Source organism: Prionailurus bengalensis, chromosome A1 (assembly GCF_016509475.1).
Source record: "Prionailurus bengalensis isolate Pbe53 chromosome A1, Fcat_Pben_1.1_paternal_pri, whole genome shotgun sequence".
Lineage (NCBI taxonomy): Eukaryota > Metazoa > Chordata > Mammalia > Carnivora > Felidae > Prionailurus > Prionailurus bengalensis.
The window spans coordinates 169,310,309-169,329,423 of NC_057343.1; the positions used below are offsets into that span (position 1 = coordinate 169,310,309).

At 36.4% G+C, this 19,115-nt stretch overlaps 1 protein-coding gene across 1 annotated transcript in view; it reads right to left on the reverse strand.

Moving 5' to 3' along the window:
• The window catches only part of FBXL17 (F-box and leucine rich repeat protein 17), a 501,049-nt gene that overhangs the window by 312,931 nt on the left and 169,003 nt on the right, over window positions 1-19,115 (reverse strand). The window contains 1 exon segment of the mRNA XM_043595100.1: window positions 6,437-6,567. Coding sequence (XP_043451035.1) covers window positions 6,437-6,567 — 131 coding nt within the window.

The window sequence follows — 19,115 nt, forward strand, 5'->3', positions numbered from 1 at the left end:
TTTAATATGGATTCATTTTAATATGTTCTACCACTTACTACTTGTGAGCTATCTAACCTCTCTGGACCTTAATCCTTTCATTTGAAAACGGGGTTAATTTCTTCCTCAGGGCTGTTGTAAAGACAAATGAAACACTGTGTGTAAACACTTAGCACAGTGTATGGCACAAACTATAATAAATGATAGCTATTATTAGCTATCTTCATTATCCTTGGTCCAAAAAACAAAAGGGAGAAAATATTATACCCTCTGGCCTCTCTAACATTACAAGAACCAATCACAGTTTTAAAAAGATGGGTCTAATGGATAGAAGGACACAGAAGACATATTTACAGATAGCTTGAGCATCTGAATAGTAGTTACTCTAATATCATACTATTCTTTTAGGGACGGTCTTACAAATAATTGTGAATATAAAAGAGAGTGTTAAAAAATATCAAGCTTAAACAAGTGTCACTAGCTCAGAAAGACTCCGTTCTGTCCCTAGAACTCCCTCGGAACTCAATAAAACATTTCTTATTCTTTTTGCAAAAAATATGAATATCAGAGAAAGCATACAAGATTATTCAGATTACAAAAATATGCTAAAATTCAGTTGCACAAAAGCTGGAGCTGACCAGCCCAGCCACAATATTAGGCACCAAAAGTATGCAGACGGAGCGCTCCACATACTCTACACACGCAGGGCAGTGCTGCTGTAAATGCCGCCACAGCGTTGCTTCAATAGTCAGTGTTATTTTTGCTGCCTCTTTATTTCCAAGTTTTCAGACTTTTATAAGAGAAAATTGTTCAAACTTCATACCACTCAATACTCCAAGGTGAAAAGTATTCCTCTCCTCCAGACCACTTAACTTTAATAGAAAACAAAATATTCTCAAACTCAAATTCAACTATGCCTGCTGGATTTAATGGATAGGTTTGTCCCCCCTGGGCAATCTTTAAACCTCAGTCTCTAGGAGAATTAAGTAATATTAGGGGATTGAAATGAAATAAAATTCTAAGTCCACTGTGACATGACATTCACAGGAAGATGGTAGATTATCCACCCAGTCCTCGAACACTTATAAATACAATATATAGCATATGCTCACAAAACAATTCTTAGAAAAGAACACAATGGGCACTCAGCAAATAGTTTATATCACCAACACCTGCTCAAATCCTCTCTGAACTTTATTTCTAAATGTCACCGTTTTTTATTGAATCAACGGAAATTTGAAAGAAGAAACAGAATAAACATCCAGAGAAGATCAAGGGAGTTAGAAAAATCTTTATAGAAAGCCTCATTGAGTTTTCCATGAGCCAGGGCACTGTCAGTCTCTCTCAAAGGGGTGGTGGAGTAATCTGTCATTCTACAACCTCAACCTAAGTACACCTAGAAGACTAAATAGAGCTACCCACAGAAGAAGAGGAGAAAGAATAGTATTAAGATTTTTCTCAATGCTATAAACAAAGAAATCAAGATTCAAATACTGAGCACTGAAAATAAATTCATTTCATTTTAAAATAAGTAACTTTAAATCACAGCCTTGAAGTTGGAGGGAATTTAATAAACTAGCTCAGCTCTCTTTGTAATTCAGGAAACTTTTTTTAGAACACTCTTGTTTGAACACTGAGTGGAAGTGTCCATTTTGGATGGCAGTGGATGAAATTAAAGTGTTTAGCTAATTTTAAGCTGAATTCTGTCTCTTGCTGTAACTTCTACCCTTTGGCCAAAGCTCTGATGCCTAAAATAATGAAGAACTAATTTAAGTAGACCAATTAACTCTCTATTGTCTGTTAATATAGTTTATCAGACTGTACTTAAAAAGAACGATTTGTTTTGAAATAAGAAATACCCTTTAAAAACCTCTACATTCTTGATTTTCAGCTTGTAGACTGGGGATAGACAGATAATACAAAAAAAAGTACAAAAGTACCACGCCTGGTAGGAATGGTGGAGGACTGGAGAATCGCCAGAGAGAATACCCTATTTGTCTTCCCAGAAAGACTGAGTCCAATGTTGCTAGATCTGCAAATTTCCAACAGAGAGCCCAACTTCATAATTTTTATGTGAACTATTCCAATTTTTAAAGTGTTGGCAACTACTTCAACTTTTTAAATATTTTATAGGCCAAACAAAGCAGCTTTATGGACTGGACTCAGCTGTAGACCACCAGTTTGCAGCTTCAACTTATTTAAAAGTGTCATTTAAAGAGAAACTATCCATAATTACTATTCTAAACACTAGGACATATAAAGTGAAATGTTAACATATTATAGATGCTATTTTATGTTTGAAAGAAATCGGTCACAATAGTCTAAGATTTAAAATGCTCCAAATTTTAGAATGTCCACTGATAGAATAGACATGAATAGAAGATTCACACAGCACAATTAACTCCTTTACATGAATAGCAGATTCACACAGCACAATTAACTCCTTAAAGAAAGTGTTCTCAATTAGTAATGTTCAACAAATTTAATACATTCAATTTTTTAAACTGCAAATTCAAAACATAAATCGCTAGCTAGGCAAGTTCAACTGGCTGGCAACATAACTTACTTTAACAACCAACCTGGTATTTATTATGTTTTGTGACTTTAGCTGATAGATGCTAGAGAAATTTTCATGTCTCTTATATTGTTATCCTAATTCATTAGCAAGCATGGTCAACTGTTAATGAGTGGATCATATATTTGATAATGGGTATACATACCATGCGATTGAACTTTTTTCAAGACTAATGTTAAAAACTGAAAATGGGAGATTTATTACGTCTTTAATAACCAATTTAAAAATTTTAAATAGTTTTTGTAAAGATCTATTAAAATCAAGTAGATTTCATTTAATTCTTCTTGGCAAAAAGGAACAAAAGAGCCATTATAAGCTATCACTAAAGATGCTCAGAACCGTTCAGTTTTTCACATATCAGTTTGTTATATCCAAAGCATGCTGCTTTTAGACTCTGTGCCAAACATACAAAAACGAAGAAGACCAAATTGGATGTGAAATAACAAAAGATTTATATCAAATACAAATAAACATTTCACTAAACTTAGAGTCAGAGAGAGTAGGGTAGATATAACAACCAGACGTTTAATTTAAGTCACTGATAGAAATAGTGTCCTCTTTTCATAAACCACTTGGATTTTATTTGTATTCAAAGGCAATGGTAAATGTCAAATGACTACTAGACCATCCTTCTGAATACAAGAAAATATCATGCTGTTTAACTCTCTAAACACAAAAAGTGCTTTTAGAAAAACAAAGATAAAGAACAGCATGTCTTAGTCACACACATGGATAGAAGAACCAAAAAATGCTAAAAGATACCAAGAGCATAACAATAAAGACCTTCAATTACTACATATTTTAAGTTTTTGAACTTCAAAAGAAAGCTTACAGATAAGAATTTTTTTAAGTTCAAGATAAATCTTATGTGTAAAGTTCTGAATATCAAAGTTTATCTTCATGTAAGGATTCCTTTCTTAAGGCTAGAAGCATTAAACATAGATCCTTTTCAGATGTACTACATATAAAACAACATCTAAAGTTTCTATTATACTTTTATTAGAAAAGAAAATGAGAGTCCTTTTAAAAATTAAGAAATTTACATATTAATGTCAGTTGTGTGTGAATCCCAACTATGAAATGGAAAATTGACTCATTAGCCACCATGTGCTTTTTCTCATTTGTCCTCACCCAGTTTTTAATGCAGCAATGATGGAAAAATACATCTGCTGGAAAAGCTAACGAAAAATCATATAAAGGTCTAAATTTAATAGGAATAGTATGACCTTCCACTAAACAAAAGATCTGAAAGAATTAAAAGAGAACATGTATAAAGTGCCTATCAATTACCTGGGTAGTAAAGGTTACTTTCCTCCCTTCTCTCCTTACAAGGCTCACTATTATCTATCTCACTCATTAAGTCTTATGTCACCTAAAGAGAGCAACCTTTGAGAGCACGAGGGACTCAGTGCCCTACAGTCAAGAGACACAGTACCAAGTATTTAGTAGGGGGTTAATAAATGCTTCCTGATTTACTAGAGGATAATAATAATGAACAAATGTAAAACAGACGCTAATTGATAGGCTAAATGCATTAGTGCATTCCACTGCCCTCTATATGAAAGGTTACTAACCCATCTTGGCTAAGTGCTGAAATTATAATTAAGTCTGACGAGAAGTCCTAGATTTATACCAATATAATTACGAATATTACTTAGCTTAGTGATAGAGTATGGTAAGAACAATGAGATGAGTAATTTAGATGATACTGCAAAGTGGGTTTTAATGTTTGAAACTTCTATTACAGTACACAGGATAAGTGCAAGTAGTGTAATTAAAACCTAAAAGAGTCTGATTTTTAAAACTCTACCGCTCAGCCTCATTAAAATGCATGTTTTCTCAATTAATCCAAACTTTTCCATTAAAAACATAAAAATACACTTTCATTCCTTGCAAATAAATCTCTACAGTACATATATTTAGGATCAAATACCAAATAACCATTACAGTTAAGTAGGAAAAAAAAATATTGAAATAGCAAGAGCTTTGAAAAGATGGAGCCTAACAAAGGAAAGGAAAGACAAAGTGAGGGGTGCCCATGTTCTCATTTGTAAATATCCAGTTAGGACTAAATAAGCATTTGAAGAGCCAGAAGATTAGAAATCCCTAAATATCTTTATTTAAATGATATAAACCTAAGCAAAATGTTTACTTAGAAGACAACCTTTCTAATTATACATGGGCTGCTTCTTATTTACCTCTGTATTCTTTAATTACTGATTCTTCCACATATGTCAGCTACACAGAAAATTGGTGTGGAATAAAAGGAAATCATTTTCATAATCATTTTGTTGAAGAAACAGTTTTTTCCTTTTAATTCTTTGTATTACTAAGTAGTTTATCTCAATATTAAACTAAGGCAAAACATCACAGGATGTTTCCTTATGCACTTTATCTTATTAGATGTTATGAGAAACACTTAAAAGATTATTTTAAGATGTCATAAAATTGACTGTAGAAGAATGTTGATTATAAAGAAGAATTTTTTTAAAAACATTTTTATCAATTTCCTGTAGATTTCAATATACCCTATATGGAAACTATTACTCAAAAACAATAAATACCTTTTATAAATGATGACCATGTGATCTGGATTAGAAAATTTTTCAAGAAAAATTTTACTAAGAAAGAGTCAAGTCAAAGGCTATCACATAACTGTAAGGATAATGTGGGTTAAGTTACAAAACTGTCACTAGAACTTACCATAATGGGGGAAAATGGAGTCCATGTAACTTTAATTTTAAGTACAAAATTAAAAGAGGAGGGGAAAAGTATTTTGATTTAAAACATTATCTGACACAAACTTAATAAATCATTGCTCCTATTTATGCAAAAGTATTTAAATTTAAATAGGTACGAATTTTAACTGAAATAGTACTTTCTATTCTGAAAGCAAAATATTTTTGGTGGCTTATCTTTAAAAAAAACAAAAACAAAATTTATCCCTCAAAGTTACTGGACCAACATCTTGTCTCTTGTCTGTATTTCAGAACCTACCTACATAATCATTAGCAGCGGAATAGTCCTACTCCACATTTGATTTCATTATAAAGAAGTCTACTCTCAAGGGCTCCTCCATCTAATTTTCTTTCATGCAATAGTTCAAAGAAAAATGGGTTTATCATTGCTTACAAGAAGAAAACTACCCATTTTATACATTTTGACACTATGTATTAAACTGTCCATCACGTGACTTCCATTTTTAAAACTAATTATATTGATGCAGAGAACAAAATGTCATCCTTGAGAAAGGACCTGAATGCATAATATTTGAAATCATTTCTTGGGGCGCCTGGGTGGCGCAGTCGGTTAAGCGTCCGACTTCAGCCAGGTCACAATCTCGCGGTCCGTGAGTTCGAGCCCCGCGTCAGGCTCTGGGCTGATGGCTCAGAGCCTGGAGCCTGTTTCCGATTCTGTGTCTCCCTCTCTCTCTGCCCCTCCCCCGTTCATGCTCTGTCTCTCTCTGTCCCAAAAATAAAATAAATGTTGAAAAAAAATAAATAAATTGAAATCATTTCTTAGAATCATTCTCCTTGATAAGTGAACAGTAAATCAAGCACAAAAGTTGCAAAAATATTAAAGTAACAAACAATATATCCTGGATGGGTGACAAAGAAAAATTCAATAGACTGCTGTTATAACTGTTTAGGCAAACATTTGAATCAAAACGCATAAAACCTTGTTGTAAATATAAGCAGTGGATGGATTAAAAGTATACGTCTAGATGGTTTTCAAATCTTAAACATATCTATTTCCAAAAGGCATGGCTACATTAAATTTTCCTTAAAATTGTCATGCCTTGTTATAATGATAATTAGTATTTGGTCAGTAGAACACATGTTTCCCTCTGGAAAACTGTTTTCAAGATGTTACAATGGTTACCTGTCATTTATGATCCAGTTCAGGCAGAGATTGAGAGAGCTAAGATTTTTGCACCTCTTGACAATTTCCATCACGGTTTCATTATCCAGTTCAGTGATATGACGTAGGTCCAAGCTGGAAAGATTTCGTAGCTAATGAGATAAAAAAAAAAAAAAGTGAAAGATGAGAAAGATAAATGCTACATTCATTCTCAAAATTTATATAGTTTATTACAAAGTAGAGTATCACACTGTATGATACTGAAAATAGATAACAGTCTAATCAAGTTAAACTCATTCATATAATATTTTATGTACTAAATTAGAAATGGAGAAGTATATATATATATGAATGGCAATATATATATATATGAATGGCAATAAATATTAAAATCAAATAGATTTTATTGACATTTCATAAGAATCAAAAATAGCAACATAATACGTGGGAAAGCTGTTAAACATATCACATTAAGTACCTACAGTTTAGTAAGATTATTCTAACATTGTTCAATTTCAGATATTTATCTTCAGGATTATAACACCACTTTTGTATAGGTTTTCGCACTTTTTAAAAGATGAGATATGAGTAAGTGGTTAATTCGGAGATACTCTGGTGATATTTTATCAATAAACTCCAAATAGAACTATTACGTGTAGTGTGTTTTACCAAGTGGAAAGCAATATAAAATGCTGTTTAAGTAAAGATTTTTCTCCAGGTGTCACCTTCCCCATTTCTCCCTTTTCTCTCCTCCTTTCCTGAGGTTTCTTGTCTTCCCCTGATGTTTAGTCTCCAAAGAAAATTAATAATATCATTTAAACAAAGATGGAAATCATCCTCTTCAAATAAGCTACAAATCAAATAAGGTATTTTTGCTTAATAACACGTAAAGAATTATTCTGCATGCAAGTGATAAACCAAGTAGCACCCCTTCCAAATATGTCTAAGCCCTAATATGTTACTTACCTGGCAAATGAGACTTTGCAGATGTGATTAAAGTTATGGATTCTGAGATGGAGAGATTATCCTGGATTAACAGGGTAGGCCCAATCTAATTACATGAGCCTTTATATGCAGACTACCTTTCCCAGCTAAAGTCAGAGAGATGTAATGGAAGGTGGTGTAGGAGACATTAGAATTGTGAAAGGGATTCAACATGCCTTTATTGGCTTTGAGTATGGAGAAAGAGAACTAGGAGCTAAGGATTGTGGGCATCCTCTAGAAACTGGAACAGCCCTGAGCTGAAAGCCAGTAAGAAATAGGGACTTCAGATCTACAACCTTAACTGAATTCCATCAAAAATCTGAAGGAGCAAGAAAACAGATCATCCATCCCCTTAAGCTGCTAGAAGGGAACACAATCCAGCCAACACCTTGATTTTAGCCTGGTGAGACCCATGTTGTACTTCTGACTTATGCAGCTATGGGATAGTACATTTGTGCTATTTTATGCTATTCAGTGTGCGGTAATTTTTATGTCAGCAGTAGAAAATGAGTATAGGGCATTTCTAGCACTGTGAGGGAGCTTTCCCAGAACTGGCCAGTCTTCTCTATGCTTACCCTCAAATCCTTCCGTAAAGGGATCAGGTTAGTCCTGCAGGAAGCTGACCTGCAGGTGTAACCCAACCCAAAGGCCTCAGAGGAATGAGACAGTCAAGTTCCACCCAAAGGTTCATTGAGTTTCAATCCCAAGACAACGTAAGACACTGGAATCTCCACTGTTGTCAGGCTACAGGGAAAGAAATGCTCTAAAACAGCATGGTCCCAGAGAACTTTCTGATGATGGAGATATTCTGTATCGTTGCTGCCCAATATGGTAACCATAGTCACATGCAGCTACTGAGCACTTAAAATGTCACCAATGTGAGGGAGGACCTGAATTTTTATCTTATTTAATTTTGTTTAATTTACATTTACTTTTTATATATGTATGTGGCTAGTGGCTACAATGCTGGGCAGAGCAGCTCTACAGAACTGAGTCCACTAGGCAGCACTCAAACACTCTTTTCCACCTCAGCTCACAAAGGAAGTAGTGACACAGAGAAGGTTCACACAGAGCAACTACTCACTGCTCCCTGATATATGCTGCAGAACTGAGGAAAGAAACAGAGATAGCTAAGAGAGAGGAAATATGAAAATGTCCACAACAGTAGGTACATTCTTTCTAATTGAGACAGCAAGCTTCTGTACACTAAGGGCTGCATTCTGAAGATTCATAAAAAGATTTAGGAAGATGTCTCTATAATCAGCCTATAGGGTCAGATAACCAAAGCCACCAATCCAAAGTGAGACTCAGGACAACACTCCAGAATGGAGGCAGAACCAGGAAAGAAGAAATGTATTCAGGGGCACCTGGGCAGCTCGGCTGGTTAAGCATCTGACTCTTGATTTTGGCTCTGGTCATGATCTCACAGTTCGTGGGTTTGAGCCCTGCATCGGGCTCTGAGCTGGCAGAGCGGAACCTGCTTGGAATTCTCTCTCTCCCATTCTCTCTGCCCCTCACTGCCCTTTATCTTGAAATAAATAAACATTTAGAAAGAAAGAAAGAAAGAAAGAAAGAAAGAAAGAAAGAAAGAAAGAAAGAAAGAGAGAAAGAGAGAGAGAGGGAGGGAGGGAGGGAGGGAGGGAGGGAGGGAGGGAGGGAGGAATGGGTTCTAACAAAGTTCCTACTCAAGTTACCATGGTCTCAGAGCCTTACCAACAACAGAATATGATCGGTACTTGGCAACCAAAGTACACAGGGAATGCACTCACTTTGTTAAAATAAAACAGACTGTTCTAACCACTTCAGTAGCTCCAGATAGCTCACCAGTCAGAATCAGGGCAGCCTCCCTGTTTCGCCTTCCCCAAGGTTCTCCTCATTCCTCTCTCTGATGACGAGAATCAATACCAAGCCCAGGGCCCAGAGATGAGCTGCTCAGGCTCTAACATTCTGCCTCAAACGTGACTCCTGATCCTTATCCTTTACCCCTTATATATAAGGCAGACTGGCATTAAATAAAACAACAATGATCAAAACTTTTCGAAGTATCTACAGGAACAAAAAACAAATACATAAAATACAAAATAAACAGCAAAGTATGTTTTTTTAAGTTAAAAAAATGTTTATTAATTTTTAAGGTGGGGGAGGAGCAGAGGAAGAAGGAGAAACAATCCTAAGTAGGCTCCATGCTGTTCGCGCAGAGCCTGATATGGTGCTTGAACCATCACCTGAGTTGAAATCAAAAGTCAGACGCTCAAGTGACTGAGCCATGCAGGCATCCCCAAAGTTTTTATAGTCTTTCTGATATTACTAAAATTCTAATAAGGAATCAAAGGGCTAATACATATGTTCCTTATTATGTTTTCTTTCTGACATATCTCTATGTGATGGGCACAGAAACTGAAGTCATTCAGAGTAACAGTTGGGCATGGAACAAAATGGAAGGCTGTGAGTCAAGTGCCGAAATCTTTGGCATCCAATATCTCTATGAAGGAGCAGGAGACGCCAGGAGTATAAAAGATGGCAGTAAAATGGGAGACAACAAACACCAAATGCCACAGGTTTCAAAGTCTCAGTGTTTTATTAATTATATTTATTGTTATTATTTTTCATGAGGGTAGAAGATTGATAATCTGAAAGCAGCTGAGAGCAAAGATCTTGCCCCCACCTCCTGACCCTGAGAAACACAGTGAGAAAATAAACAAGTATGGTAGGCAGAATGCTAAAATAACCCAATGATCTAGGCCCTGGTATAATTCTGACCCTGTGTGTGAATAGGATCTGTGAATATAATGGGGGTATCTTCCTTTTAAGGTGAAGCTGAAGGGATTTTGCATCAGTAATTAAGATGCCTGACCAGTTGACACTGAATTAATCAAAAAAGACCATATCCTGGATGGGGCTGACCTAGTCAGGGTCTACACTAATGGTCTAGAGGTCAGAGACATTCTCCTGCTGGTCTTGAAGCATTCATTACTCAGCCATATTGTGAGAGGAACTGCAAGAAGCCTATAGGAACTGAGAGAAATCCCTGCATGAAGGCCAGCAAGATGATGGGGACCTCATTACTACAACTATAGGGAATTGAATTCTACCAACAACTACATGAGCTTGTAAGAGAATCTAAGTTCTAGGAAGAAATGCATCCCCAGTTGAGACCTTGATTATGGCCTTGTGAAACACTGGAAAAAAGGCCACATTGGAGTGTCTAGACTCCTGATCCTTGGAAATGTACATTGTTTTAGGTTCTAAATTGGTGTTAATTTGTTATGCAGCAATAGAAAATTAATACAGAACAGCTTCAGGGTTCTCTATCTTTGAAAAGAAGCCAAGTTTCTCTTAAGACAAGGGTAATATCTTTAACCACCTTAAACACTGAGGCCCACTTCCCTCCTTCAGATGTATATGCTCACAAAGGCATAGAAGGAGATGCGTGGTCCATTCAGCCTTCTCCTCTAGGTGTATCTTCAAAGGCCAAGAAAGTACTTCCTGGGAAAATAGGCAACTCGAATTGGCCACTCCTGTTAGCTGCATACTGTAGTGAGGGGAGGTCTTGTTAAATTTTTCAAATCCAATCCTCACTCACGGAAAGATGAATTTATTAGAATTGCTTCATGAAAATGTTTGCACATCCCCTGGGTTTTACTCAATTTGTATTTCTTTAAATTTTTTGTGTATTTTTTTGGGAGAGAGAGTGCAAGTAAAGGAAGGAAGAAAGAAGGGAGTACAGAGGATCCGAACTGAGCTCTGGTTGAAAGACCAACAGCACTGAGCCCCATAACTCATGAACCACGAGATCATGACCTGAGCTGGTCAGACACTCAACCGACTGAGCCACCCAGGTGCCCCCTCAATTTGTATTTTGTAAACAGTCACATTTCCTATAAATATCTTAATAGTGTAAGGACCTGTCTTTTTACTTTCACAAATCTTTTATTTTTCACAAGAATTTGTACTGGGACTAAAAAAAGGAGCTAATTGTTTCTTTGGTCAAGTTCTCTTGTTCTCAGTTAAGCAAAGATGAACTTTTACATATCAAGGATTAGTCACTGTTACATTTGATACTCTTATTATTAAAGTTCCTCTTAGTAATGTATCCTATACTTGTACTTCCTATATAAAAAATAACCATTTTCTTAAACCACATTATTTTTATAGTTAGTTTTCTTTACAGGATATGTTTTTGTATATTTAAACTGAATTATAATTAACATACAATACTACATTCGTTTTAGGTGTATGACATACTGATTCGACAATACTTTACCCAAGGTTCACGACAAAAGTATAGTCACCATCTGTCACCACACTATGTTATTTTTTACTATATTCCCGGACTTTTCATCTCCATGACTTATTTATTTTACATCTAGAAGTTTGCACCTCTTAATCTCCTTTATCTATTTCAACTATCGCCACCCTGCAACACATGCCCAATTTCCCTTTGGCAACTACTTGTTTGTTCTCTGCATTTAAGAGTTTGTTTTTGTTTGTTTGTTCATTTGTTTTGGTTTTTAGATTCTACATATAAGTGATATCAGATGGTATTTGTCTTTTTCTGACTAATTTCACCCAGCACTATACCCTCTAGCTCCATCCATGTTGTCACAAATGGTAAGATCTCTTCTTTAAATGTTTGGTAGAATTTACCTATGAAGCCACCTGATCCTGGACTTTTATTTGTTGGGAGTTTTTTGATTATTGATTCAACTTCATTACTAGTAATTGGTCTATTCAAATTTTCTATTTCTTCCTTAGTCAGTTTTGGATTGTATGTTTCCAGAAATGTATCCATTTCTTCTAGGTTATATATCTGTTGGCATATAATTTTTTTATATATAATATTCTCTTATATTCCTTTATGTTTCTATAGTGTCAGTTGTTATTTCTCCTTCTTCATTTCTGATATTATTTGAGGCCTCTCTTTTTTTCTTGATGAGTCTGACTAAAAGTTCATCGATTGTGTTTATCTTTTCAATGAACCAGATGTTGGTTTCATTGACATTTTCTTTTGTTTTTTTTTTTTTTTACTCTCTATTCCATTTATCTCTGCTCTAATCTTTATTATTTCCTTCTTTCTACTACCTTCGAACTTTTTTCTTTTCCTAGTTCCTTTAGGTGTGAACACCCGAAAGTCTGTACTACTGTTAAGTATATACTGTTCTGGAAATGCATAAAGAAACAAATAGCCTCTTTGAATTGCAGGTGCTGGATGGCTTGCTGGGCTTATGTCCTGACATATCTGTACCACAGCAAAATCAGAAATACACAAAATGGACCCATAGAGATGCTAGAAAATACTTTGAAGCATGACTATTAAACCTGAGTGTTAAGGATGAATTTTGCTATGTGTAACCGTATGCATATGTGAACTATTAAATATAGCCATGAATAATACATATACAGCATCACTTTATTTCCAATTATTCTTTATTATAGTCCCTAGGAAGACACAAATTCATAAAATTTTTACCCGGTCACATAAATATTTCCTACACATGTATATTTTGGAGTCCTACACATGTATATTTTGGAGTCTACCACAGCTTCTGAGACAAAGTTTCTATGTGAATTCTTACATATCTCTTAGGTTCCTTCGCTGTAAATTATCTTTATCATAACAGAACAGTGTGAATGTACTTGGTACCACAGAAGTGTACGCTTAAAAATGGTTAAAAAGGTGAACTATGTATGTTAGGTACATTTGGCCAAGATACAAAAGAAAAATCACTTCATCAACCAGGACATAGAAGGAGGCTGTAATAAAGTTGTGTAAAGAAGAAAATTTAAAGCTGTTTGTGCAGTTCAGTCCCCTCACATTACGAAACATAACTGAAGACCAAACAGGTTTGAATAACTTATTAAGGAACAGATAACAGGGAGAGAGATGTTAGCAAATCTAAATTATTTTATAGACTTAAGAAAATCCAAAGATATCTTCTAAAATTAATGGAAGAGTAAGAAGTAACAATTCCAAAAACTATCTCTATGCAATAAAACCTCTAATTTTAGTTGGTTGATTCTTTAGCTTTTAGAAATCCTGCATCCAGGACCATTCCTCACTGCAGGGCAGGTCAAATGATGACACTGGCCCACCTGTGGCTGATGCCTCCCTGTTTATTGTCCATAAATGGAACATTTCTTACTCTTACAATGGAGCTCAAACTCATACATGGGGAAACAAGTTTACTTTGGCTATCACATGTAGCATTCTGAGATCTTGAAAAGAGCATTTTACTCTCGGATCCAATTAAGGCTCATTTTATTATGAGCTGACAGTCATTGACTATGCTCATGTGGTCTTCCCTATGACTATTTTGGCCAGTTCAGCATGAAATACAACAGTATCCAAACGCAATTTCAGAAGGCTAATTCCTGGAAACCAGCATTATTACAAGACACGTACTGAGGACTTTTTATTGAAAACTCCACAAACAGCTCTGTCAAATTTATCACATTCCTTCCCTTGCTATGGGAATTTCATAATAGTGCCCTCAAGTGTTTCATAAAAAGTTACCTAAAATAATCCTTCATAGTATAAAACAAATAATTACATTTAGGAAACTGGCATTTTAATTAAACTTACTTTCCTTATAAATTCACTGGTAGCTGGGTTATACAAATCACTGAGGATCTGAATAAACAAAGTTTACAACCAAGATCTTCTAAACACGTCACTCCAATTCTTAAACATGTAGTAAGGTATTTTAAGAGAAGCCCAAGTCAGAATGTAGACTACAGGTAACCAACTTTCAGTTTAATTTTGCTTTTATTGAGAAAAAATATTACTTGTAACTAATTTAGGTTAAAGACTAAAATTAGTCAATGATTGGTATGGCCATGTATGTACTTAAGTATAAAATGAGACACTAAAATGTTACCTAGGAAACAGTTTTGAAGGTTTATAAAAAGACCTCAAATGGCTTCCAAGTTCTCGTAAGACTCTGGAAAAGTAAAAAATTAAACAAAATCCTCAATTGTGCAAATTGACTATGGTGGATGAACCAACATAAGAGGACTCACGGGACCTTGGCAGTGGCAGCAGGGATGTTCCATCAATTCAGGCTAACAAGGATAATTCAGATGAAGCCAGTTGGAGGTAATAATTTTTAAAAAGAATAAAGACTTCTGCATAGTTTAATATGTTCAAAGGCCAACCAGTCCTAAATTACTTCTTACCAGCCCTGCAGATGTTGGTTTTATTGGGACTGGGTTTCAAAGCAATCAGTCATAATCTTTAGGGAGCAAAGTCAAGGGTTAAGACAGGCTGCCTTGTGATATCAGGGTTACTGGGGCTGCAGACCAGCACCACATACTCATCTGCCAAGATGGAGGTCATGGGAGAGAGCAGAGGCACAGGGAGACAGAAGGATCAGAGAAAGACAGTTTCTCTGGGGAAGAGTCTCCTATTATCGACAGGGAGGGAGACACAAGAAATAAAGGAAAGGAGTTGTAGCACAGGTCTTGCATGGGAAAAACAGGAAAAAAAGCGGGGGGAGGGGAAAAATTAAGACTGCTGGGAATGGGAAGGAAAGGGGCAGAGAGGGAATTTCTGTCCCTGAGCATAGGATGGCTTCTACATCTTGACAGGGTCTGATATCTACATTTAGAGGATTTGGTTGGACAAGAGAGAATGAGCGGCATCCCTTCTGCTCATCAACTAGCTCTGAATCTCAGCTTGGTTAAGGCTTGCACTCAAGTATAGAAATGGTAATAAAAGCTAGATAAGCTACATTTAGGAAATCAGGTGAAACCTTCCCAGCACCTCACAGAACCAAGAACCTCAGGATGTAACTGAAAGCATTTAAACAGCCTGAGATCCTGGCATAGACAATAAAAATTTCTAAATCTAACCACGAAAACAGGACTTTCAGGGTATTGAATGCTGTCACATACACAGTAGCTACTATGTTAATTCTCTGACACTTTATGTATTCCTTCCATCCACTGCCTTCTTAATCACACTGGGCTACTGTTTCTTTGCATTATTTCCAAATCCAAGGTCTGTTTCACTCTGCCATTCTCCTACTAGATCTGACATTTTTTGCCATTTTATTCACATCCTGTTTTGTTTTCTAGCACACTTTACTGCACTGTGTCTCAGAGCTGTACCTTCTAACTCCTTATTGGCACATCACCAGCCAGATTAATCTTCCTTAAATAACTCTGACCATATCTCTCACCTTCTCTGAAACTTTTAGGAAACAAAAATATTCAACTGCAAAAAAGAACCCCAGAACTTGCCTATCAAAGCCCTTCACTATTACTGCCATTTTCTGAAATCTGTTAAGCTAGCTGAAATCTCTTTCCCCAAATTTTGAGAGGCTAGTCTCAATGTACTCAAAGAGCTGTGCTCATTACTTTAAAATTGCTCTCACTTCACTCTTTTTATGCAGATAACTTGGAAGTGTGTCTTCTTCTCTCCCTGCCACTTATTCAACTGCCTAGTTCCTACCTCAACTTCTCCACAAAACCTTCTCAATTACTTTAGAGAGAGTAAAAATTAGTGAGTATTGGAAATACAATCTACTTGCCTAACACAAATTATTAACCAGACAGTCTCCAATATTAACTATGCCCTTTAGACAGGAACCATCAATTGGCAGCAGCTGCCAAGGGACCAGGGTCCAACCTTCCCTTCCTGCTACAAGTACCTGGGAGACTCCTCTTTGTCTTTCCCAACTCTTTCACTTCCCCTCCACCTCCCCTCCTACTCAACCAGCCCTTCCCAGGCTCTTCTGCTCAGGAACAATCTTTCACCCCAAACACTTGCCATCCAGTCTTAATGCTTGAGTTGGTCCATATCTGGATAGTTGTGAATTTTCATTCATTTGTGCATACTTACTTAAATGTCTCCTCAACACCTGACTCTAACTTGGCTGCACATTAGGATCACATGGGGAACTTCTAAAAAAATACTGATAACGAGGCCCCATCCTTAGGCATTCTGATTCACTGACTTGAGGTAAGGCCAGTCATTAGTATTTCTGAAAAAGATACCCAGCTGACCGCAGCCTAAATTGGGAACCACTTCTCTAATACAGAGCTATTGAGGTTTAAATCCTGAAAGTGTAAAACTAATTCATAAAGCTCAGCCTCTTCAATCACTCAAATAAAGAATGCAGAAGAGGGGCACCTGGGTGGCTCAGTCGGTTAAGCGTCCAACCTCGGCTCAGGTCATGATCTCACCATTTATGCGTTCAATCCCCGCGTTGGGCTCTGTGCTGACAGCTTGGAGCCTGGAGCCTGCTTCAGATTCTGTGTCTCCCTCTCTTTCTGCTCCTCCCCCGCTCATGCGCGCGCGCTCTCTCTCTCTCGCTCTCTCTCTCTCTCAAAAATAAACATTAAAAAATCTAAAAAAAAGAATGCATAAGATATTATTCATATGATCAATAACTATTTATTGGGCACCTATCATGGACCAGACACTATTCTAGTTGCTAAAAATACAACAGTGAACACAGCAGACAAAAAAACCCTGTCCATAGGGTGCTTATATTCCTACTTGGAAAAAAGTGAGGAGAAAAATAAATAAGTAAATTATATAGTATGTTAAAAGTCCTATATAAAAAAAAGTACTATAGAAAAAAAATAAAACAAGGCAAGGCAGATGGAAAACAGTGGAGGGAAGGGATGAGATGGGGTATGATTTTAAATAGGCAGTCAAAGATGATCTCATTGAAAAGATGATCATTGAGCACAGATTTGAAGGAGGCGAGGAAGCACACAAAACATGTTGATGTCTGGGCCCAGACTTAGTGCGAAGACCCTGGGATGGGAACAGGAGGAGCATTTTGGAATGGGGAGCCAGAGGTATTGCAGCAGAATGAACAGAAAGAAAACTAACAGGAGACATAGCCAAAGAGGTGAGTGAAGACAGGCAGACTGTATGAAACCTTGTAGGACAAGGTAAGGATTTTAGCTTTTGCTCTGAGGAATTTGGGAAGCCACTGGAGGGTTTTGTGTAGGAGTATGACATGATCTAACTTACATTTTTAAATGATCTTCTAGCTTCTGCGTGAGTCTATAAGAGAAGCAAAGGTAGAAGCAGAGAGAGACTATACTGAATTAATGTAGTCAATCAATATCTGACTTGGTCCACAGTGATAGCAGCTAGAGGTGGTATGAATATCAGATTCTGGATATATTTGAAAGAAGAATCAACAGAATTTTTTGACAAATGGATTATGGAGCATGAGAGAAAAAGAAGAATCAAGGACGATTCTAAGGTTTTTGATTTGAGCTCCTGGAAGGTATTGCTCCAATTAACTAAGATGGTTTGGTAGCGGATAGGAAAAGAGTTTGATTTTGAATATGCTATGTCTGAGATGCCCATTAGATGGCCAAGAAAAGATGTCAAGAAAATTTGGAAGTCATCAGCACACAAATGGCACTTACAATTGATTAAATTCATTGGGTTAGCCGGATACAATGATAGTAGGGTACAATTAACAGTGAGGGAAAAAAAAAATTAATTGATTGATTAAATTAATATCCAAGCATACATAAGCATAGTAATAGAATATAATACATAGTCGGCTAATCTGATTCTAAAAAATTTTTTAAATGCATTAACAGCAATAGTATCCTGAGCCACCTTGGGGCAGTGACAGGCTGGCTTCATTTCCCATCAAAGCATAATTCAGCCTTCACAGCTCCAGGGCACATCCTCTGTAAAATCATCTGGGATGCCCACTGTCAGAGTCAGAGACTGACCTACGTACACCCACTGATGGTGGTCATTCTCCCACCAGGGCCTTCAACACGCTGCTCTACAGTTTGGTCTAGTAAGTGTTCCTCCCACTAGAGTCAAAGGCAAGCTACTATAGGTCAGGGCCATGGCTATTCACCTTCATGTCACCAGTGCCTTACACGGTATTAGGTGCATCAAACTCAATTCATTAAATGCTCTTGCTGAGTAAATCTGAAATTAGGGTCAAAACTTTAAAGATATTTTCATTTATTTACATTTCCAGAAATCAGGTATCTGTCCCTCTAACTCTGTCAAATGCAGGATCTAAGGCTCTGAAGCTACGTGTTTTTAAAAGTGATATTTTTGAACATTAGTGAACATAAAGTTCACTAAGATGTAAGTATTAAATAAAAAAAAAAATCTCATTCCACACAATTAAAGGTCATTTAGAACAAGAAGCACAAACAGTTCTCTATTTATATATTTGTTTTTAAAGTGAAGAACAGTTTTTCTTTTTTTCAAGCCTCTGTAAATTGTCAGCATTTTGATGTGTGTGGCAGGAATTCTGAAGAATTCACCAAAATTGTAATCACTGTCTTCTGCTGCAGAAATGTGAATTTGTTAATTGGATTTCTGCGTCTTGGTGTACCAATTCAGAATGGATGCTCTGTTCCTCATCTTGTACTCTGGCAGGCAGCAGTCTCTAATTGACTTTTTTCTAGGACTTTTCTTTCCACCAGATCCCTTTCTTTTCTCCACATAAGATTTCTGGAGCTCATAACAAACTACAAACAGCACTTAAAGTTAGCAGCACTAAGCAGCCCTGTCACTTTTTTACCCAGCAGGAGCTAAGAAACAGAACTTCTCCTCAATTAAAAAAATAAAATGTTCACACTGTTTCACTCACATAGGAAAAAAAAATCAAAGCTTAAATAAACTAAGGGCAAATTAAGTCAAATGTGAATGCAAACAAGGAGAGATTATTTCATCTAACTGGACTGGTTGGGTACTTGTCCTTCATTTCTT